The sequence below is a fragment of the Salvelinus sp. IW2-2015 genome, linkage group LG23, assembly GCF_002910315.2.
Source record: "Salvelinus sp. IW2-2015 linkage group LG23, ASM291031v2, whole genome shotgun sequence".
Taxonomy (NCBI): Eukaryota; Metazoa; Chordata; class Actinopteri; order Salmoniformes; family Salmonidae; genus Salvelinus; species Salvelinus sp. IW2-2015.
In genome coordinates, this window is record NC_036863.1 from 20,088,718 (window position 1) to 20,113,221 (window position 24,504).

A 24,504-nucleotide genomic window follows, 5' to 3' on the forward strand; every position below is an offset into this window, starting at 1 on the left:
CGTAATCTCTGTCTCCAACTGACCAGGAGAGAAAGGGGGAAAGGAGAGAGAGAGAGAGAGAGAGAGGGGGGGGGGGGGGGGATTATGCCCAATTCCAAATCCACCCCTAGCCACTTCTGTGGATCTAAAAGGATTAGATTAATTTAAGTAATATGGCAGAAGAGGGCAAGATGGATAAATAACCACACTGCTTATACCCATCCAAACCTTTCAGATCTACATGAAGTGCCCAACATAGTGACTTTCAGGGTTGTAACAGATTTTTTTTAAACAAACTATAATCTGTTATGTTACCAGCAAAAAATATTGTAATCTGATTACAGATACTTTTGAAAAAACTAGATGATTACTTTCAAATTCAGAAATTATTTGACACCTTTCTGTTTTCTCAATGACATTCAATTCAACATTGAAAAAAATGCATACATTTAAGTTTGTTCCTGCCTGATTGAGTCTGACGACAAATCACATTATGATGACACACCAAATGCATTTGATGGATCGCAGGAAAAGAGCAGTAATAGGCTTTTKTAGGCTAAAGTCCAAGTTATGTCTTCCAATTGTGGTCTAGCCTACGGGCGATATGGATATCACTTATTATTGATATCTAGGCTACATAGCGCATTGATGTGATTCACACCGCTGCTCTCTCATTTAGCTATTTGCGCCTAAGGCTGTTGCAGTGACCGCATTACCTCCACACCCGCAGTCATGAGTCATGACCGCAGTCAAATTCCACTTGACCATTGAGTTACTGTAATCTCCTTGTATGTACTCTGGACATGCGTTGGTAGTACCCAACTAGCTAACAACCGTCAGGTCGCTAATGCCCTGGACACGGTTTCCCAAAAGCATYTTAAGGCTATGTTCATCGTTAGAACCTTCGTAAGAGCATCATTAAATCCGAGCGATTTCAAAAAACTATACCTACGGTCTCTTGAAAACGCTCTTTATTTAACGACTGCGTCAGACCACTCGTAGAACAGTTAAATACTTTTTGCCCTTCCGCGTCACTTTATACACAGAAGATCTCTGCTAAACACAAAATCAAGATGTTTATCCGTCTTTCTGTGACCCTGACCCAGAGATAAATGTGACAGTGACTACAAATACAAAGTTGCCTATTTCTTTGTGAAGGACATAAAGACGTTTCAAATGAAAAGCGAAATGACTGTATCAAAAGATAAATACAGTATGGGCTACATAGACCTATATATTTGAATGATAGTGAAATAAATGAAATAAAAATTAATTTTTTACTATTTTCTACATTGTAGAATAATAGTGAAGACATCAATACTAACATAAATACTATGAAATAACACATATGAAATCCTGTAGTAACCAAGAAAGTGTTAAACAAATGAAAATATATTGTATATTTGTAAAAATAAAGAAAAACCCTGGAATGTGTAAAAAGTCCAAACTTTTTGTATCATGTATATTTAATTGATAAAAGTCTGATAGTTGAAAATATGATCACTTGATCACGCTTTTGTTGTAACTTTTTTTTTTTTACCCCCTTTTCTCCCCAATTTCGTGGTATCCAATTATTAGTAGTTACTGTCTTGTCTCATCGCTAAACCCCCCGTACGGGCTCGGGAGAGACGAAGGTCGAGAGCCATGCGTCCTCCGAAACACACCCCAACCAAGCCGCAGTGCTTCTTAACACAGCGCCCATCCAACCCGGAAGCCAGCCGCACCAATGTGTCGGAGGAAACACCGTACACCTAGCGACCTGGTCAGCATGCACTACGCCCGGCCCGCCACAGGAGTCGCTAGTGCGCGATGAGACAAGGATATCCCTACCGGCCAAACCCTCCCTACCCCGGACGACGCTAGGCCAATCGTGCGTCGCCCCATGGACCTCCCGGTCGCGGCCGGCTGCGACAGAGCCTGGGAGTCTCTGGTGGCACAGCTAGCACTGCGATGCAGTGCCTTAGACCACTGCGCCCCCCGGGAGGCCCTTGTTGTAACTTCATCAATAGCCTATACTCGCATCTTGTGGGCTGCAAGATGCAGCCCTACAGTTACAGTTGAAGTCGGAAGTTTACATACACCTTAGCCAAATACATTTAAACTCAGTTTTTCACAATTCCTGACATTTAATCCTAGTAAAAATTCCCCTGTCTAAGGTCAGTTAGGATCACCACTTTATTTTAAGAATGTGAAATGTCAGAATAATAGTAGAGAGAATGATATTTTCAGCTTTTATTTCTTTCATCAAATTCCCAGTCGGTCAGAAGTTTACATACACTCAATTAGTATTCGGTAGCATTGCCTTTCAATTGTTTAACTTGGGTCAAGTTAGTGACGGCTGCGTGGTCCCATGGTGTTTATACTGGCGTACTATTGTTTGTACAGATGAACGTGGTACATTCAGGCGTTTGGAAATTGCTCCCAAGGATGAACCAGACTTGTGGAGGTCTACAATTGTTTTTTCTGAGGTCTTGGCTGATTTCTTTAGATTTTCCCATGATGTCAAGCAAAGAGGCACTGCGTTTGAAGGTAGGCCTTGAAATACACCCACAGCTACACCTCCAATTGACTCAAATGATGTCAATTAGCCTATTAGAAGCTTCTAAGCCATGACATAATTTTCTGGAATTTTCCAAGCTGTTTAAAGGCACAGCCTCTTAGTGTATGTAAACTTCTGACCCACTGGAATTGTGATACAGTGAAGTATAAAGTGAAATAATCTGTCTGTAAACAATTGTTGGAAAAATGACTTGTGTCATGCACAAAGTAGATGTCCTAACCGACTTGCCAAAACTATAGTTTGTTAACAAGAAATTTGTGGAGTGGTTGAAGAACGAGTTTTAATGACTCCAACCTAAGTGTATGTAAACTTCCGACTTCAACTATATATGTTTTAATTTCCAAGACATTCTAAGTGTTTGCATCATTCACAACAGAAGTTGCCAAATAACTCAAACTCGTATAGCGTATAGGACCTGTTTCAAAATATCACTTTTACACTCATATCTACTATATATGAGCACTGACTCCGGAATGGGAAAATATATATTTTATTCAACGAAGTTAAATTATATTCTTTGTATAAAATCATATAAAATAATGGCATGGGACTTATAAGCATATCTTGTCTGCGAAATGAACTAGCCTACAGCCTATGGCACGGTGCATACCCAGATAACATGCAGTAGGCCGAATCATATTCTGTTCATCTGAAATACATTTTCTTTATATCATAATGTTTCTCTAGACCTGCCTAAAAGAAATAATGGATTGAATGTGATGGTGTATATTAAATGGATTTATTAGACTTTTTTCAATGTAGATGTTCCAAAGGCGTGTTTCAGTGGCTTGAATGCAGAGGCCTGGAGATGCTAAAMGTGTTTATGTTAATTAACCATCAATCAGTGGTGGAAAAAGTACCCAATTTTCATACTTGGGTAAAAGTAAAGATAACTTAATAGAAAATTATTTAAGTAAAAGTGAAAGTCACCCAGTAAAAGTCTAAAAGTATTTGGTTTTAAATATCTAAATTAAATATAATTGCTAAAATATACTTAAGTATCAAAAGTAAAAGTATAAATAATTTCAAACTCCTTATATTAAGCAAACTAAAAGGCACCATTTTCTTGTTTTTTAAATTTACGTATAGCCAGGGGCACACTCCAACACTCATACATAATTTACAAAGGAAGAATGTGTTCAGTGAGTTCTCCAGATCAGAGGCAGTAGGGATGACCAGTTATGTTCTCTTGATAAGTGTGAATTAGACTTTTTTCCTGTTGTGCTAAGCATTCAAATTGTAACAAGAACGTTTGGGTGACAGGGAAAATGTATGGAGTAAAAAGTACATAATTATCCTCAGGAATGTAGTGAAGTAAAAGTAAAAGTTGTCAAAAATAGAAATAGTAAAGTAAAGTACAGATACCCCCCAAAATTACTTTTGTAATACTTTCAAGTATTTTTACTTAAGCACTTTACACTACTGTGGTCAATTACTGTGAGACTGGCATGCATTTACAAGACAATAACCGGCTGACAAAATTTCATGACCGCAGTAGCCCTATTTGCGCCTTACGGATTGTGGTTATTGTGGATGGCTGTTCACAAATGTATATGTGTATTTTTACCCAATAGCCTAATGTTGAATTGAAGACGTTTAAGATGCCTATCAATCATTGTTTTTGCGACCAGGGGTGTATTCATTATGGAAACTGTTTAAGAATCAATTGGAAGCAAACAGAGCAAAACCAGAGTTTTTATTGGACAAAGTCAGGTAGATCCGTCCCCGTTTTGTTTCGTTTGCTTCCGTTTAAGAAACGTTTTGGAACAGAATCAGCCTAAAAAATACGCCTCAGTGGACAGCCAGTGAAAATGCGCTCTTGCAACAGCCTCATAGAGCAGATCCCAGCCTATGGAATAAAAATGTTTGAGTTCCTCCCTTCTAAACTCCACTGTGGTATTGTGCTCCATACTGTCAAAACTAGTTTAATTTTAAAAAAAAACACGATTGAGACTTTTATTTTCATCATGGAAAATTACCATCTATACTGAACAAAAATATAAACGCAACATGCATTACAGTTCATATAAGGAAATCAGTCAATTTAAATAAAGAAATTATGCCCTAATCTATGGATTCCACATGACTAGGCAGGGGCACAGCCATGGGTGGGCCTGGGAGGGCAAAGGCATACCCACCTGGGAGCCATGCTCAGCCAATCAGAATTAGTTTCCCCCACAAAAAGGATTTAATTACAGATAAATAGTCAGTTTCAACCGCTGTCCGGGTGGCTGGTCTCAGACGGTCCCGCAGGTGAAGAACCCGGAAGTGGAGGTCCTGGGCTTGCGTGATTACACGTGGTCTGTGGTTGTGAGGCCGGTTGGACGTAATGCCAAATTCTCTAAAACAACGTTGGAGGCGGCTTATGGTAGAGAAATTAACATTCAGCTCTGGTGGACATTCCTGCAGTCAGCATGTCGATTGCATGCTCCCTCAAAACTCGAGACATCTGTGGCATTGTGTTGTGTGACAAAACGGCACATTTTAGAGTGGTCTTTTATTGTGCACCTATGTAATGATCATGCTGTTTAAATCAACTGATTGATATTCCACACATATCAGGTGGATGGATTATCTTGACAAAGGAGAAATGCTCACTAACAGGGATGTAAACATGTGTGCACAAAATTTGACCGAAATAAGCTTTTTGTGCATATGGAACATTTCTGGGATCTTTTATTTCAGCTCATGAAACATAGGACTAACACTTTACATGTTGCATTTATATTTTTGTTTAGTATAGTTTTTCACATCCAAATAGCACTTTTCAGTAGTGCTCAAAGCATGACATTCTGAGAGCAGCATTTATCTTTCAACTACAAGCAATGAGCTCCAATCAGTCCKCCATGACAACAAAATCCTAGGCCAATTAGTCCTTCGTTTTGGGGTTATGCTCAGGTATAACAATTTGGCTAATCTATATTTCCAAGTCCTATTCTTGAAGATCAAGGGGTATTAAATTAATTGATATAGCCTAATTGTATTATTATCTGAAGTAGAAAGCAATGGGTTAGAAGAAGCCTACATAACCAACACATAAAGTAAAATGCAACATCCATTTATGMCCAGCTATGTAAACTCTAACATTGACTGACTTATCCTTCAATAGATGTTGTTCAATTGGTAATATTCATTTTTAAAATCAGATTGTATGACTTTGTGGCTGTGCCAGCTACAAACCTAAAAAAATWATCTAAAAGTAACTGAAAGTATTCAGATTACGTTACAGAGTTTGGGTAACCCAAAAGCTATGTTACTGATTACAATTGTGGACAGGTAACTAGTAACTGTAACAGATTATATATAGAAAGTAACCTACACAACTCTGGTGATCCTGCCTAGCATTTTAAATGTGTAAACGATCAACCTTTGCCCCCCTTTTACCTTCTGCAGCTTGTTGACCTTATCAGAGCACACCACCATCTCCTGCTTGAGCAGCCTGTTCTCTTCTGACAGCATGTCCACCATCTGCTGGGCGCGTGCCATCATGGCGAAGGGGTCCCCCTGGGGATGGGGGTAGTGCTGGGGAGGGTGGCCCTGGGATGACTGGGAGTGGTACTGTTGGTGCTGGAGTTGTTGTTGCTGCTGCTGCTGCTGTTGTTGTTGTTGCTGCTGCTGCTGTTGTTGTTGCTGTTGCTGTTGTTGAAATTGGTGGTGGTGCTGCTGCTGGTGGTGCATCCTGGAGGTGGAGCCGTAGGGGTCGTGTGGGAAGCCGTGGCCCCTCTGAAGTGGAGGGTGAATGGCCCCAGGGCAGTACAGGTCTCCCTGGTGTGATCCAGGGCCCTGGGGGCTGCGGGGGCCCATGGAGGAGTAAGGATCCCCTTGGGGGTGGGGGGGTGTGTGGGATGGGTGAGAGGCACTGAGGAGACTATTGAGGGTGGAGGACTGGGCTCGGGACAGAGAGCCCACAGAGGTGACAGAGGAGGTGGGGCTGTGGTGATGGACAGATCTCTGGGAGTGGACCGAGCTCTCCTTATTGGATCTGTGGACACGACAGCCAATCAGAGAGGTTAAAACTAAGAAAGGAATATCAGTTGGTTTACCGTATGACTTTATGTGGGTCTCCAACAGTCCATAGATAGAAATTATGATACTATCTTAGTGCTTGTTTTAGTATACAACAAAACATATCACCAGGCAAAACATATACAATGATACTATCCGTTTACTATGGTGATTCACCTGCCATACGCCAACAAGTCTGGGTTTTTTCCAACTGACAAAAAAACAATTGTGAACCACTTTGGAAATAAGCAAACATTCCTGTGTCTATAAGGGACCTCATCAGAGAGCGAACAATCATGTCGCCACAGGTTTTAGCTGATGATAAAAATTCTGCGGTACTCATCTCTGTTTGCCAGTGATTTACTTTGAGGTAAACGAATAAGCAAGCAGGAGGGAAAACAGGCAGAACAGGATCTCTATCCCTTCTATCCAGACAACTGGCTCTGTCTCTGTGTGTCTCTCTGTGTGTGTGTGTGTGTGTGTGTGTGTGTGTGTGTGTGTGTGTGTGTGTGTGTGTGTGTGAGAACCAACAGGCATTGGAGACATGCCTTACTCCTCAGCCTTCCAGCTAATCAATAAACCTGTTCACCTCAACAGACAGCCTGGCAGTCAAGTAGGAAGGCAAGCAGGCAGGCAGGGAGGTAGGAAGGTAGAGAGGCAGGCAGGCAGACCGGCAGGTAGGGAGGCAGGCAGGTGGGTAGACAGGTAGGTAGGTAGACGGGTAGGCAGACAGGTAGTTAGGCAGACAGGTAGGTAGGTAGGGAGAAAGGCATGTAGGTAGGTAGTCAGACAGGTAGGTAGGTAGAGAGAAAGGCATGTAGGTAGGTAGGCAGACAGGTAGGTAAGGAGAAAGGCATGTAGGTAGGTAGGCAGGCAGGCAGGCAGGCAGGCAGGCAGGCAGGCAGGCAGGCAGGCAGGCAGGCAGGCAGGCAGGCAGGCAGGCAGGCAGGCAGGATGATATATGAAGGACAGGTCAGTCGCCCTCCAGCACTGTGTGTGTAGGCAATGACCCCGATTATGACTGAAAGTCACAGAGTTCAAGGATAAAAGCCTAAATCACCCCTAGGAATGTTGAAGAGAAGGTCTCAATTATTATTACTCAAGACTAGGGTTGGGCGGTATACTGTATATACCGTTTCCCGGGGTGTTTCGAAATACCCTTGGTATGATTTTCCAATAACGTCAATACAGTTTTTGTTTTATMAATTTGATTATTTGGACTTTTTAAATAAATACCTGCAGTCAACAAGTGCACTAAATAATAGATAAAGCAGATTGTGTCATTTTTCATTATGATGCATATTGGTACTAGTTTCTCATACTAGCAAGTCACGTGTGTTAATTTACAAAAATGCACAACGAGCAAAACAGATGCTTTGTGAGCTGAGTCACTCCTGCAGCGCAATTTACAGTGTCTTCAGAAAGTATTCATACCCCTTGACTTATTCCACATTTTGTTGTGTTAGTCTAATTTCAAAATGGATTCAATATTTAAAAAATGCCTTACCAATCTACACACAATAATGACAAAGTGAAAACATGTTTCAATTCTCATCACAATTCTCTCTATATGGTATAGTTTCTGCTCTGACATGCACTGTCAACTGTGCGACCTTATATAGACAAATGTGTTTCTTTTTAAATCATGTCCAAACAATTGACTTGGCCACAGGTGGGCTCCAATCAAGTTATTGTGACATCTCAAGGATGATCAAAGGAAATTGGATGCACTTGAACACAATTTGGAGTGTAATAACAAATGGGTGTAAATTAGATTTCTGTATTTCATTTTAAATAAATTAGCAAACATTTCTAAAAACATGTTTCCACTTTGTCATTATGGGGTATTGTGATGTCATTATGGGGTATTGTGATGTCATTATGGGGTACTGTGTGTAGATGGATGATTATATATATTTTTTTACCATTTTGAATTTAGGCTGTAACACAGCACAATGTGGAATTAAGACACTGTAAGTAAGGCGACGAAGTTACAAGAAAATCACAGCAAATTTTTGCCAGCTATATATCTTATAACTATTCAATTAACTATGTAAGATTTGCCAAATAAATTCTCTCCAGCTGGGTTTTACTAACTTGCTAATGTTAACTAAGATGTTTGGTGCAGTATATCAAGCGAAAATGTGCATGAAAACTAGTTGTCTATCGTTGAATAACAAAAAACACTTAATTGAAGAATCTCTACTGTTGACCAAACACAGACGAAGGGCCGTAGACTTCGGCTACCAAACTTCGGCTTGCCTCAATATTATTTTCTTTCGTACAGACGGAAAAAAAACAGAACACCAAAACAAAAACGTCACAATTTTGTAATAATATATGCGCAAACTGTTTAGACTGGGAAGTATACAGTAAGCTTAAGTAGTTAATGTTTGCATTTGCTCGTTAGCATTTACCTAGCATTCGCTATGGGAATTCCTTAGTACTTGTTAGCATTTCTTTAGCATTCTGGTAACTGACGTTTTATACAAACTTTTTTTACGTTAGATTTTCTTTTGCCCCTTGTGTGCACTGCCAGTAATACTGTATATCCCAGGATTGCACAGGCACGGTATGAAGGTATGTAATTCTGGATACCATCCAATCCTACTCAAGACGCAGCAAGTATACGAATTGTTGAAGCTTTGGACAGCACACCAGCAGAGACTTTAAATAAATGCAGTAAATATACATTCCTTAGCCAGCAGACAAGGGGCAGTCTGTGTCTCTAGGGCCATGTTGGGGGAGTGTGTGTGTTTCTCAGCTGAGTCAGGTGTGCGTGATTCAACTGAACAAGACAATGGGATCAGATTTTTTTAGCTAAGTTCTGGTAGCCACATCAACAACATTAAATTAAAGTTTGATACTATAGTAACAGTGATACAGCTCAGACAGACAGGATGTTCACTCGGACAGTCAGACCCACAGTGAGTCAGTACGGAGTGAAGTATGTTCATCTTACTCACCTGAAGGAGCCGTACTCTGGTGGAGGCTGGTAGCGGACGTGTGGCACCTCGTTCCTGCCCTGGTCCCTGGGCCGATGCTCCTGGTAATAGTGCCCTCCTTGCTCCTGATGCTGCGGCTGCTGTTTGGAAGGGGAGCCCATGTTCTTGAAGGGGTAGTCAGGTGGGGGGCCCCGGTGCTGGCCTGAGGGCTTGTAGTAATCCCCCGGGGGACCTGGAGGGGGAAGCTGGGGGGAAAGAGGGGCACTGGTGATGGGGGCGTGGGCCTTGACCCCGCTGGTGGCCAACGAGAGCTGCATGAGGCGCTCAGAGAGGGAACGTACGTGACCCTGCTTCAGGTCCTTAAGTCCGTCGTCCTGATGCACTTTGCCCCCGGTGCTCAGCCGCTGCACCGTTGGACGCCCCTCCGTACGCACCTTGCCGTTGTTGGTTGCAGCTGTCACGTAAAACGCAGCGCCCACTGACGGAGGCAACTGTTGTTGTTGTTGATGTTGGTGTTGTTGATGTTGCTGGTGGTGCGGGTGGCCCCGGAAATACTGTGACTGCACCTTGGCCTCTTCGTAGGTGGGCAAGTCCTCGGGGTTGGGACCCTGGCTGCTCCCTCCCCCACCACCACTCATTCCTCCTCCTCCTCCACTACTACCCCCGCCGCGGGAGCCCAGCTTCTCCATGCCACTGTCTGCCTGCAGCTCCTGTCCCTGAGGCTCCTGCCGGGCGATGTGGGGCACCATGGAGTCATGCCGGTCGTCGTTGGGGCCTGCCTGGCCCGGGTAGCCCCCGCTCACCCCACCCTCCTGCTGCTGCCTCTGCTGCTGCTGTTGTTGTTGATGTTGATGTTGCTGCTGTTGCTGCATGGCCAGCTGGTAGTTGCGTCCCTCACCATAGCGCATCTGCTCCTGTAGGAGTCGCTGCAGGACGGTGTTGTTGCTGCCGCTGCTGCTGCTGGACGTTTCGTCGGCCACCGGCCTCATTTCAGTTTCCCGAAGACCACGCACCTCATGGAAGGATGAGCTGCGCCCGCGATCGATGTTCCCTGGGAGAGGGTAGGGTGGGACGAAGGAGGGTGGGTGTGGTGAGGAAGGATTGAAGAGAGGGGTTGAGATGGAGAGAGGGTGAAAACAGGGAGATAAGTGATAGGGGAGAGAGGCGTTAGGGTAGGCGGGTGGGGAGAGATGGAGAGGGGGAAAAGAAGGGAGAAATGTGGGGGGGGAATAGAGGAGACAAAGTCAGAGAACACACAAGCCCTTTACCAACGACCCCTAACGCTCATCATGAGAGTCATAGCTGAGCATACTGAACACTAGACATGAGTGATGTTAAGGTGAAACACATAATGGAGATGAAAACAATGACAAAGGGACTGAACCACCACTATGCTCTGAGAAACGTAAAGAAGACGTGAACCCCCCTGCAACTACTCAAGATGCAGTTCAGACCAAACCAGAAAAAAGCATATCAAAACACAACTCTTAACACTTTGACAGCTGGGTAGCATTGGAGGGTATATTATTGGTTTTAAAAGGCCAAATCTGGTGCTTACAAGTGCCGGTTTCTAAGGCTTTTTGGATCCAAACTACAAATATGACTATATGACACCATCGTCAGCAGAAATACTGACTTATAGTCAGGCCAAATTGATGGTTACCCAAACCAACCGATTACATGGTACTAAATCCCAGAGTCAGAGCATTTAGGACTACCCAGGTGTGTATACTGTAACCCCACTCCCCTTGTGCAGGACAGGAGAGAACATCTGATTATTACTGTCAACATGCAGTGTGCACTACTATCGTCRAAATGAATCATGACCATTTTTACACACCCAACTATTTTTATCATTACCCAGCAGATAATTTGCAAAATGATTGATTAAAAAATCAAAACTCTTTTATCCCAAGCTAGGCATGTGAGTGGTAGACATATGACAATCATACAGTAGGGGAAGGCACATGTGTTTTAGTAAAAACAAAGTCAAAGTAGAAACCACCCAGGGCATGTTAGCTGTGAATTAGCTAACATGCCTGCAGGTCTAAATCAAASACACTCATTTCCGAAGAGTGTAAATTTAGGCTTTAACTACATCCAATAAAAAGCCACAAGCAAGTGTTACGCTTAAAGGGCTTCACTAGATTAAGGAGTTCTTTTGAAACTTCCTCAATGTTTTTGGGGTGGGATTTCAAACTGGGTTCTATGGAGTGGTTTCCACTGACAACCTTGAATGCCATTAAAGAGAAATTGTGGTTAAAGATAAAGAGGCACCATCTACAAAGTAATGAAGAAGGTGAAATTATTACATCTATTGCTTTCTGATATTCTTCTCATTCTCAAGGAGGATGAAGCTTTTTTCCGAAACATCTGTGGTAAATAAATATATATAAAAAAGTCAGCTTTGGGGCCATCCGCACGCGGGGCTCTCTTCCAAGTCGAAGAAGGAAAAGAGAGAAAAAAAATGAATGTCACAATGGTAGTATACTCTCCCCGACATACTTCGACTGCTATTTCCTGCCGCTTTTCCCCCAAATCTTCTCCTTTCTGACTCCCCCTCTTCAGAACCAACTAGTACCAACTAGGACAATGGACAAATGGAGGATGGAACAGAAACAAAACAAAAACACACAACTGAAAATAAATGTTTGAGAGAAATGGAGGATCCACTGGTATGACAGAAGGAATTGTTTTGACATGGCGAGACACAGTGACTTATGGGTTGTTTAAAGGCTGCTGCGTGCCTGCCTGCCACACAGAGAAAGCAGGGAATCTGACAGGCAGGCAGGCAGCACACTGGACCCCGAGTAGGCGTTTCACATAGTAGTCTCTACTCTGTACTAATGCTACATTATGAAATGACATTGGCATTCAGATTCGTCTACTTCTATTCAATCAAATTCAATAAGTGGTAAAACTACTACTGTGCCAGCAGAATTGTTAGGTTGCTTGAAATCAAAACTCAGTCATACTGTACTGGCTTGTTTAAAATCTGCTCATTAACTTTTCCTCTACCCCCCACCTCTGTGATTTCATAACCCCTGCAATCTAAATGCAGAAGACACATTTCAGTTGAATGCATTCAGTTGCACAACTGACTAGGTATCCCCCTTTCCCATCCCTATCTCCCTAGATGTATCCGACTCCCTCCCCCTGGTCACCTACCTGTGTGGCTGTTCTCACCGCGCTCCTCCGGCACCGCTCTGACTAGGCTCTGCTGCTCATGGTGCTGCCGNTGTTGTTGTTGTTGTTGTTGTTGATGTAGCTGGTGGTGCGGGTGGCCGCGAAAGTACTGCGACTGCACCTTGGCCTCCTCGTAAGTGGGTAAGTCCTCTGGGTTGGGGCCCTGGCCGCTACCTCCCCCAGCACCACTCATCCCTCCTCCACTACTACCCCCACCGCGGGAGCCCAGTTTCTCCATGCCACTGTCCGCCTGCAGCTCCTGTCCCTGGGGCTCCTGCCGGGCGATGTGGGGCACCATGGAGTCATGCCGGTCGTCGTTGGGGCCTGCCTGGCCCGGGTAGCCCCCGCTCACCCCTCCTTCCTGCTGCTGCCGCTGTCGTTGCTGCTCCTGCTGTTGCTGCATGGCCAGCTGGTAGTTGCGTCCCTCGTCATAGCGCATCTGCTCCTGGAGGAGTCGCTGCAGGACGGTGTTGCTGCTGCCACTGCTGCTGCTGGACGTCTCGTCGGCCGCCGCCCTCATCTCAGCCTCCCGAAGACCACGCACCTCATGGAAGGACGAGCTGCGCCCGCGGTCGATGTTCCCTGAGAGATGGGAGATTGGGACGAAGAAGGGTGGGTGAGGGGAGGAGGGCGATGAGTCAAGAAGGGATTGAATAGAGAGGTTGAAATGGAGTTGGTGACAGCAGGGAGAGAGGAGATGGGGAGAGAGAGTGAGCGAGAGGAGGAGAGGCAGTCAGAGAACACACAAGCCATTTACCAACCACCCCCAACACTCATGAGGGTCATAGCTGAGCACACTGAACACCAGACATAAGTGATGTTAAGGTGAAAGAATGGAGATGAAAACAATGACAAATGGACTGAACCACCACTATCCACTGAGAAAACTGGAGAAGATGTGAACCGCCCCACAACCACTCAAGAGGTAGTTCAGCCCAAACCAGAAAAAAGCATATCAAACCAAAACTCACTTTGCCAAATGAGTAGCATTGGAAGGTATTTTATGGGTTTTAAAGGCCAAATCGGGTGCTTACAAATGTCGGTTTCCAAGGCTATTTAGAGCCAAATTAAACTTATGACTATACAACACCATCGTCAGCAGAAATACTGACTTAGTCAGGCCAAATTGAAGGTCACCCAAACCAACCGATTACATGGTCCTAAATCCCAGAGTCAGAGCGTTAAGGACCACCCAGGAGCGTATACTGTAACCCCACTCCCCTTGTGTAGGACAGGACATCAGACTTCTACTGTCAACATGCAGTGAGCACTACTATCGTCGAATGAATCGTGCCCATTTTAATTACTCCCGACTCATTTTATCATTACCCAGCAGATCATTTGCAGAAGGCAAAACCGTCGATTCGAAAATCAAAAAACTCTTTGATCCCAAGCTAGGCATTGTGATTGGTAGACATATGACAATCATACAGTAGGGGAAGGCAAACGTGTTTTAGTAAAAAAAAACATTCAAAGTCATAAAGTAGAAACCACCCAGGGCATGTTAGCTGTTAATTAGCCAACACGCAGGTCTAAATCAAACACACTCATTTCCGGGGAATTAAAATGTACTCTTTAACTTCATCCAATAAAAAGCCACAAGCAAGTGTTATGCTTTAAGGGCTTCACTAGATTAAGGACCCATTTAGAAACTCAGACTTCTTTCATGTTTTCTTCAAACTGGGTTCTATGGAGTGGTTTCCACTGACGACCTTGAATGCCATTTAAGAGATCTAGTGGTTAAAGAGGCACCATCTACAAAGTAATGAAGGTGAAATTATTACATCTATTGCTTTCTGATATTCTTCTCATTCTCAAGGAGGACGAAGCTTTTTTCCGAAACATCTGTGGTAAATAAATAAATATAAGAAAGTCAGCTTTGGGCCATCCGCCCGCGGGGCTCTCTTCCAAGTCGAAGAAGGAAAAGAGAGAAAAATTAATGTCACAATGGTAGTATACTCTCCCCGACATACTTCCACTGCTATTTCCTGCCGCTCTTCTCCTTTTTCTGACTCGCCCTCTTCAGAACCAACTAGTACCAACCAGGACAACGGACAAATGGAGGATGGAACAGAAACAAAACACAAGCAACTGAAAATAAACGGGGAGAGAAATGAAGGATGCAGCGGCATGACAGAAGGCATTGATTTTTGACACAGCGAGACAGTGATTTATTTAAAAGGCTGCTGCCTGCGTCCTGTATACAGAGGAAGTAGGGAATCTGACAGGCAGGCAGGCAGCACACTAGACACCGAGCAGGCGGGGGGGAATTTCTTAACTCCTTTTACTTTCACATAGTAGTCTCTACTATACTGATGCTAATTCATGAACTAACATTGGCATTCAGAATGGTCTACTTCTGCTCAATCAAATTCATGAAAAGGGTAAAACTACTACTGTGCCAGATGAATTGTGTTGGGTTGCTTGAAATCAAAACTCAGTCTTACTGTACTGGCTCGTTTAAAATCTGCTCGTTAATTATTCCTCTACACCCCCCTCCCTCTGTGATTTCGTAACCCCTGCCATCTTCTCTACCCCCCCTAGACTTATTCTACTCCCTCCCTCTGGTCACCTACCTGTGTGGCTGCTCTCACCGCGCTCCTCCGGCACTGCTCTCACTGGGCTCTGCTGCTCATGATGCTGCGGAGGACAGGTACCGAGATGGGGGTCTCCGGGGGGGGTCTCCTGCTGGTCCTGTAGCGTCACCAGTTCCTCCAGGTGCTCCAATGCATAGAGGCGCTGGTCCACGTCACTTAGCCCCAACCACTCTGCAAGAGGAAGAGCCACTCTCAACCAACCAACCTCAACAATAGGGGTGGGGTCCGGTATGCACGGCCGCAGGAGACGCACAGGGGAAGAGGGGCGGGGATTTTGGGAATGTAAAATAGGGGACACTTTCAGTGAAGTCTTTTCCTCTTCTGGTTCGGCCGTGAGCAGAGAGCGAGGGCCAGAGTGAGCCTTGCACCATTCAGCTGTGTGAATGTCTGGGCAGGTTATGGGAAGTCGGGGTGTGTATGTTCGGTGTTGTGTTTGTGTGTGTGTGTTTGTTTTCAGTGTGTGTGTGCACACTTGTGTGCGTGTGTGTGGGTCGGCCTTTCGTTGGAATCAAACACAGGATGTGAGGATGTGCAGGGTTCAATCAGAACAGAGAGAGAATGGAGAGCTGAGCTGCTCTTGACAAAACAAGACAACTCCCATCTCTGTGTGAACCAGAGGTGATTTTCTGGACACAATCTTTCCTGGCGACGTTACCGAACATTGGTGTTATTGTGAAACCCAGTTTGGAGTCGGCAGACTCAGCCAAAGAGAAGCAGTTACAGCTAAAACAAGAGTTCAAGTGCTTGGAACAACAACTTTGAAAGAGAATGTCAGATTAAATGTTCTTCACTCTCTGTCAAAAGACGTTTGGAAGTGGGTGAAATCTATAGTAGAATAGAATAGGGGATAGTAGAATCCATTTCGGTAGCCATACAGCGCACACACATGCACATACACGCACACACACGCACGCACACACACACGCACACCGCCTTTCCTCTAACACAGCGAGAGCAATCAGAACTGATAAAGCCAGATTTGGATTCTCAAAACACACACCCCCACGAAGACACGTACAGTACATACACTTACAAAAACACATACAGTACCAGTCAAAAGTTTGGACACAACAAAATATATTTTAGATTCTTCATAGTAGCCACCCTTTGCCTCGATGACAGCTTTGCACACTCTTGGCATTCTCTCAACCAGCTTCACCTGGAATGCTTTTCCCACAGTCTTGAAGGAGGTCCCACATATGCTGAGCACTTGTTGGCTGCTTTTCCTTCACTGCAGTTCAACTCACCCCAAACCATTTCAATTGGGTTAAAGTCGGGGGATTGTGGAGGACAGGTCATCTGATGCAGCACTCCATCACTCTCCTTCTTGGTTAAATAGCCCTTACAGACTGGAGGTGTGTTGGGTCATTGTCCCGTTGAAAAACAAATGATAGTCCCACTAAGCTCAAACCAGATGGGATTGCGTATCGCTGCAGAATGCTGTGGTAGCCATGATGGTTAAGTGTGCCTTAAACTCTAAATAAATCACAGACAGTGTTACCAGCAAAGCACCCCCACACCATCACACCTCCTCCTCCATGCTTCTTGGTGGGAACCACACATACAGTGATCATCCGTTCACCTACTCTGCGTCTCACAAAGATATAGCGGTTGGAACCAAAAATCTCAAATTTGGACTCATCAGACCAAAGGACACATTTCCACCCATCTAATGTCCATTGCTCGTGTTTCTTGGCCCAAGCAAGTCTCTTATTCTTATTGGTGTCCTTTACTAGTGGTTTCTTTGCAGCAATTCAACCATGAAGGTCTCTGAACAGTTAATGTTGAGATGTGTCTGTTACTTGAACTCTGTGAAGCATTTCTTTAGGCTGCAATTTCTGAGGCTGGTAACTCTAATGAACTTATCCTCTGCAGCAGAGGTAACTCTGGGCCTTCCTTTCCTGTGGCGGTCCTCATGAGAGCCAGTTTCATCATAGCGCTTGATGGTTTTTGCAACTGCACTTGAAGAAACTTTCAAAGTTCTATGAAATTTTCAGGATTAACTGACCTTCATGTCTTAAAGTAATGATGGACTGTCATTTCTCTTTGCTTATTTAAGATGTTCTTGCTATAATATGGACTAATATGGTCTTTTACCATAAAGGGCTATCTAACACTTTTTTGGTTACTACATGATTTCATATGTGTTATTTCATAGTTTTGATGTCTTCACTATTATTCTACAATGTAGAAAATAGTAAAAATAAAGAAAAAACATTGAATGAGTAGGAGTGTCCAAACTTTTGACTGGTAATGTACATTCACGTGAAAACAAATGTAGACACACAATCACACTCTTGATAGGACGGTATGAGTAAGACAATCAGTATCACAACAAGGACTAATCACCCTCCCCTCTGAAAAATGACTTCCAGATGGTCCCGTCATACTCCCTCCCCTCACCCGTCTCCCCCCGTTTGCTGATGCTCAAATTGTMAGTTCCTTGACTGTTTCAGATAAACAGTTTATTCTGTAGCCAGAGCTGGCCACAGTGCATTCGGGGAATCTGGCATTCCGGTCCCTCCTCAGATAGGTCTCCCTGTAAGTCGTCCCAGTGGCTTTGACCTCTGTGTGTGTGTATGTGTGTGTGCGTGCTTGTGTGGGTATGTRGATTATGTCAGCCAGCATACCTGAGCTAGCCTGGGTCTCAGCAGTACCTACAGAGCGCAGCTATGACATTCACCTCAACACTCACACGGTTTGAAATTCCACTATCAGGATTTGAGCAGTAACATTCAATTTCATTGCTCACATCCATCCACCTTGTTTGAAATACCACTGCCATGATGTATCTCAACTGCAACTTCACACAAAGTATTAAAAAGGATCACATACCAAGGGAGCAGTAGGCTACAATGAAATATCATGAGATATTCCACAGAACCAAAAGAATGCCAAGAGATCCAGCCTGCTTTATTCAATCCAATTTTCCCACAGAGCAGCTCAGTAAAGCAGTTACACACTGCTCTCAGCTTGTACCTTCGTTCTGCAAGAGCTACCAAGGCACACCTCTCTCTCTCTCCCCCTCCTTCCCTCCCTCCCCCTCATTCCAGCAGGTGGGGCTGCGACCGGGAGGACAGGTGAATCTGTAGGCCCTCCAGGATCTCGTCACACCCTCATACCTGAGTGCTGGCGTAACTGCTCCTTTACACCGTTTACCATTAGCCCGCCCAGCCACCTGCTGCTTCACCACACACTTCCTCTTTAGAGAGGGCCTGCGCACACAGGTTCAGGTTCCCGTTGGTCCTAGATCAGTGAGTCAGGGGCAGACAGGCCCACAAAGTTGGAAGGGCTGGAAAAGCTGTGCTGGAGTTAGTCAGTCTCTCTACAAAAACCATAAAGGGAGAGGGAAGAGAGGGAGACAGACACAAAAATAGAGTTTGAGTGTGAAAGAGAGAGAAAAAGAGAGTGAGTGTGTTTGAGTGTAAGAGAGAAAGAGAAAGTAATATAGCAAGACAACATAACTCCCTCCCTCCCTCCCTCTCTCTGAGAGATCAATTTAATTAAAATGGCATCATTCATAGGTAGCCAGCCATGTTCTCAGTCGTAAAGGCTTATGACCAGTGTCACCTCAGTGAAACATACAGGTAACTGCCAAAATAAAAGAAACACCAACATAAAGTGTCTTAATAGGGCATTGGGCCACCACGAGCCAGAACAGCTTCAATGCACCTTGACATAGATTCTACAAGTGTCTGGAACTCTATTGGAGCGACACGACACCATTCTTCCACGAGAAATTCCATAATTTGGTGTTTTGCTGATGGTGGTGGAAAAAGATGTCTCTGGTGCCGATCCAGAATCTCCCATAAGTGTTCAATTGTGTTAAGATCTGGTGACTGAGACAGCCATGTCATATGGTTACATCGTTTTCATGCTCATCAAACCATTCTGTGACCACTGATGACCTTTGGATGGGGGAATTGTCATCCTATGGGGGCATAGTCATGGCAGCCTAAATAAAGGCCAAAATAATGGCCTGCCCAGCATTTTTATACATGACCCTAAGCATGATGGGACGTTAATTGCTTAATTAACTCAGGAACCACACCTGTGTGGAAGCACCTGCTTTCAATATATACTGAACAAAATTATAAACGCAACATGCAACAATTTCAAATATTCTACTGAGTTACAGTTCATATAAGGAAATCAGTCAATTGAAATACATTCATTAGAACCTAATCTATGGATTTCACATGAATACAGATATGCATCCGTTGGTCACAGATACCTTAAAAAAAAGTTAGGGGCGTGGATCAGAAAACCAGTCAGTATCTGGTGTGACCACCATTTGCTTCATGCAGCACAACACATCTCGTTCGCATAGAGTTGATCAGGTTGTTGATTGTGGCCTGTGGAATGTTGTCCCAATCCTCTTCAATGGCTGTGCAAAGTTGCTGGATATTGCCGGGAACTGGAACACGCTGTCGTACACGTCAATCCAGAGCATCCCAAACATGCTCAATGGGTGACATGTCTGATGAGTATGCAGGCCATGGAAGAACTGGGATATTTTCAGCTTCCAGGAACTGTGTACAGATCCTTGCGGCATGGGGCCGTGCATTATCATGCTGAAACATGAGGTGATAGTGGCGGATGAATGGCACGACAATGGGCCTCAGGATCTCATCTCTGTGCATTGAAATTGTCATCGATAAAATGCAATTGTGTTCATGTGGTTATGCTTGTCCATACCATAACCCCACCGCCACTAGGAGGTAAACCGTTGACATCAGCAAACAGCCATACACATGGTCTGTGGTTGTGAGGCCGGTTGGATGTAATACCAAATTCTCTAAAACGACGTTGGTAGAGAAATTAACATTTAATTCTCTGGTAACAGCTCTGGTGGACATTCCTGCAGTCAGCATGCCAAATGCACGCTCCCTCAAAACTTGAGACATCTGTGGCATTGTGTTGTGTGACAAAACTGCACATTTTAGAGTGGCCTTTTATTGTCCCCAGCACAAGGTGCACCTGTGTAATGATTATGCTGTTTAATCAGCTTCTTGATTTGCCACACCTTTCAGATGGATGGATTATCTTGGCAAAGGAGAAATACTAACAGCGGTGTAAACTAATTTGTACACAGAATTTGAGCGTATGGAACATTTCTGGGATCTTTAATTTCAGCTCATGAAACATGGGACCAACACTTTACATGTTGCGTTTGTATTTTTGTTCAGTGTATCCCTCGTTTACTCAGTTTTCCATTATTTTGGCAGTTACCTTTCTCTCATCTGAGTGAGTGAGGCCTTGCCAGATCTGTGTAGAGACTGTTTCAAACTCTGCTCCCAGCTTCAGCCAGCAATTAACCAGGAGCTTTGAGATGCGATGATATACAGTAGTAGCTAGCTATATCTATTATGAGCTGCTCTTTCATATTTTTAATAGAGCCAGAGGTTGCACTGTCTTATGTAAATATTTGCCTGCAAGTTTCCCAGCGCCCCCGCACATGGCCTGTTTATTCTTCTGAAACACCAGAGCGGGGTTAACAGCAGAAGGGGGGGGGGACTTCCACAGGAAAGCAAGGAAGAACAAGACATTAAGAGTGGGATAGATGGGTAGAGAAAGAGAGCGAGACAGACAGACAGACAGACAGACAGGAGAAGGTTGACATTCAGACCTTTTTCCCCTCAGGAGACATACTGCAGGATATACACACTGGGTCCTGAGAGCACCACACACACACACATTTTTCCTTATACACACACAGGGGTCCTGGGAGCACATAATACACTCCACCCCGGACACACATTCCCCACCACGGACACGGACACGGACACACACACACACACACACACACACACACACACACACACTTTCCCTGGAGGGTGATACTACAGGTTACTTACGGGGTCCTGAGAACCCATCACCCACCACTAAATACACCACACACACACTATGTTTTCCCCAGGGGAACCATGAATAAGGGCAGTAGGTTAGATTAAGATTAGGTTCAAATACTATTTGAACTCTTTCAAATACTTCTAGCGTTTGATTTAGCCTGCCTGGACTGCCATGCAAGCAGAGTCTTCCACTGGTTTCACTGCAACAAAAGCTCAATCAAGCAGCCAATGTATTTGAAAATCATTTCAAAAGTTTTTAAACCCAGCTCTGCCCAGAGTTGCGGGCTGGGAGACCAGGATGGTACGCAAACACTTAACCCGTCACTCCCCTGAGTCTCATAAGAGTCCCAGTCACTTTTTCTCAGAGGGAACTCCCACACGGCTCCATATACACATGTACAGTTGAAGTCGGAAGTTTACAAACACTTAGGTTGAAGTCATTAAAACTTGTTTTTCAACCACTCCACAAATTTCTTGTTAACAAACAATAGTTTTGGCAAGTCGGTTAGGACATCTACTTTGTGCATGACACAAGTCATTTTCCAACAATTGTTTACAGACAGATTATTTCACTTAYAATTCACTGTATCACAATTCCAGTGGGTCAGAAGTTTACATACACTAAGATGACTGTGCCTTTAAACAGCTTGGGAAATTCCAGAAAATGATGTCATATCTTTAGAAGCTTCTGATAGGCTAATTGACATAATTTGAGACAATTGGAGGTGTACATGTAGATATATTTCAAGGTCTATCTTCAAACGCAGTGCCTCTTTGCTTGACATCATGGGAAAATCTAAAGAAATTAGCCAAGACCTCAGAGAAAGAATTGTTGACCTCCACAAGTCTGGTTCATTCCTGGGAGCAATTTCCAAACGCCTGAAGGTACCACGTTCATCTGTACAAACAATAGTATGCAAGTATAAACACCATGGGACCACAGTAAAACGAGTCCTATATCGACATAACCTGAAAGGCCGCTCAGCAAGGAAGAAGCCACTGCTCCAAAACCGCCATAAAAAAGACAGACTACGGTTTGCAACTGCACAYGGGGACAAAGGTCGTACTTTTTGGAGAAATGTCCTCTGGTCTGATGAAACAAATATAGAACTGTTTGGCCATAATGACCATCGTTATGTTTGGAAGGAAAAGGRGGAGGCTTGCAAGCCAAAGAACACCATCCCAACCGTGAAGCACGGAGGTGGCAGCATCATGTTGTGGGGGTGCTTTGCTGCAGGAGGGACTGGTGCACTTCACAAAATAGATGGCTTCATGAGGAAGGACAATTATGTGGATATATTGAAGCAACATCTCAAGACATCAGTCAGGAAACTAAAGCTTGGTTGCAAATGGGTCTTCCAAATGGACAATGACCCCAAGCATACTTCAAAAGTTGTGGCAAAATGGCTTAAGGACAACAAAGTCAAGGTATTGGAGTGGCCATCACAAAGCCCTGACCTCAATCCTATAGAAAATTTGTGGGCAGAACTGAAAAAGCGTGTGCGAGCAAGGAGGCCTACAAACCTGACTCAGTTAACTTATTAACTTAACTTCCCACTAACTTATTGTGGGAAGCTACCTGAAACGTTTGACCCAAGTTCAACAATTTAAAGGCAATGCTACCAAATGCTAATTGAGTGTATGTAAACTTCTGACCCACTGGGAATGTGATGAAATAAATAAAAGCTGAAATAAACCATTCTCTCTACTATTATTCTGACATTTCACATTCTTAAAATAAAGTGGTGATCCTAACTGACCTAAGACAGGGAATTCTTACTAAGATTAAATGTCAGGAATTGTGAAAAACTGAGTTTAAATGTATTTGGCTAACACGGAACCCAAACCGGCTGCGCACGTGCGCCATCGTGCATACATTTATTTTGTCCCCCCACACCAAACGCGATCACGACACGCAGGTTAAAATATCAAAACAAACTCTGAACCAATTACATTAATTTGGGGACAGGTCGAAAAGCATTAAACATGTATGGCAATTTAGCTAGTTAGCTTGCACTTGCTAGCTAATTTGTCCTATTTAGCTAGGTTGCTGTTGCTAGCTAATTTGTCCTGGGATATAAACATTGAGTTGTTGTTTTCCCTGAAATGCACAAGGTCCTCTACTCCGACAATTAATCCACACATAAAACGGTCAACCGAATCGTTTCTAGTCATCTCTCTTCCTTCCAGGCTTTTTCTTCTATTGCGATTAGCAACTTTCATAAATTAGGTGCATTACCGACACTGACCTCGTTCGTCTTCAGTCACCCACGTGGGTATAACCAATGAGGAGATGGCACGTGGGTACCTGCTTCTACAAACCAATGAGGAGATGGGAGAGGCAGGACTTGCAGCGCGATCTGCGTTAGAAATAGAACCGATTTCTATTTTAGCCCTTGGCAACGCAGACACTTGTTGGCACGTGCGAGCAGTGTGGGTGCAATAATTGAATAACATGGATTTCTACATTTATTTTGCAACGCTCGCACACGYGACGCGAGCGGTGTGGTCAGCCTATAAGGTGTATGTAAACTCCCGACTTCAACTGTAACTGTAGACGGCAGATAACAGTGTCTAAGTTCCCCTCTGGTTCAGGTCCAACCAGTTGACTCTACCTTCGTAGAGAAATGGGCCTGAAGGTGTTGACTGTCATTGTTCTGTATCTGTTTTCTGTCAACTGTACACTAACAAACACAGCATAGTAGCATACTTAGCCCGAGGCAACAACAGTCACATACTGAAGAACAGAGAGGGTAGGAGAGGAGAGGTGAGAAAAGGAGCTGGTGAACAACATTCCAGGGAATGTGTGGGTTTTAATCCCAATATGGCAACCAACTCCTGACGCACGCACGCACGCACGCACGCACGCACGCACGCACACACAGACAGGAGGAGAGAGACCAGGCAACTGACCCCAAACAACCCTTTAGCTAAAGTGTTCTGGCCCTCTTCACACACATGCACACAAAACACACACACGGTCATCTTTCTCGGGCAGTGCTTACATAACAGCGGAACATTAGTGGAAAGTGTCCAGTGGTTTAATGAACTCCAGAGAGCTCTTCCACGTTCAGCTTTTCTGTCAACTTATTGTAGGACAAGATAACACTGACAATATTGTTATGGGAAAGAGAAGAGGGAAGGGAGAGGAACAGGAAGGGAGGGAGAGGGGAGAGGGAGAAGAGCGGGCTAGAATAGAGGAGATATATGTAGGGAAGGTCACAAGAAAGGCATGAGAGGAGTGAAAAAGAGGATGGGGAAGAGAAGGGGGGGAATGTGGTGCAGAGCAAGAGCGCGAGAAGAAGGGAGAGAGAGAAAGAGGGGAAGACCGAGAGCAAGAGAAAGAGATAGATCGGGGGAACAGGGGAAAACTGAGAAAC

The 24,504-nt window shown here is 44.2% G+C and overlaps 1 protein-coding gene across 4 annotated transcripts in view; it reads right to left on the reverse strand.

The window, feature by feature from the left end:
* The window catches only part of LOC111950559 (angiomotin), a 61,044-nt gene that overhangs the window by 27,101 nt on the left and 9,439 nt on the right, over positions 1–24,504 (reverse strand). For 2 of the 4 annotated variants that reach the window (XM_070434423.1, XM_070434420.1), the window contains exons 2-7: positions 15,252–15,443; positions 14,649–14,707; positions 14,460–14,520; positions 12,658–13,257; positions 9,511–10,540; positions 5,924–6,521 (exon numbers count right to left, since the gene is read on the reverse strand). In XM_070434423.1, coding sequence (XP_070290524.1) covers positions 5,924–6,521; positions 9,511–10,540; positions 12,658–13,257; positions 14,460–14,520 — 2,289 coding nt within the window. In that variant the 5' untranslated portion in view covers positions 14,649–14,707; positions 15,252–15,443. The remainder of the gene's footprint in view (positions 1–5,923; positions 6,522–9,510; positions 10,541–12,657; positions 13,258–14,459; positions 14,521–14,648; positions 14,708–15,251; positions 15,444–24,504) is intronic. The other 2 variants (XM_070434421.1, XM_070434422.1) reach the window with 2 other exon arrangements.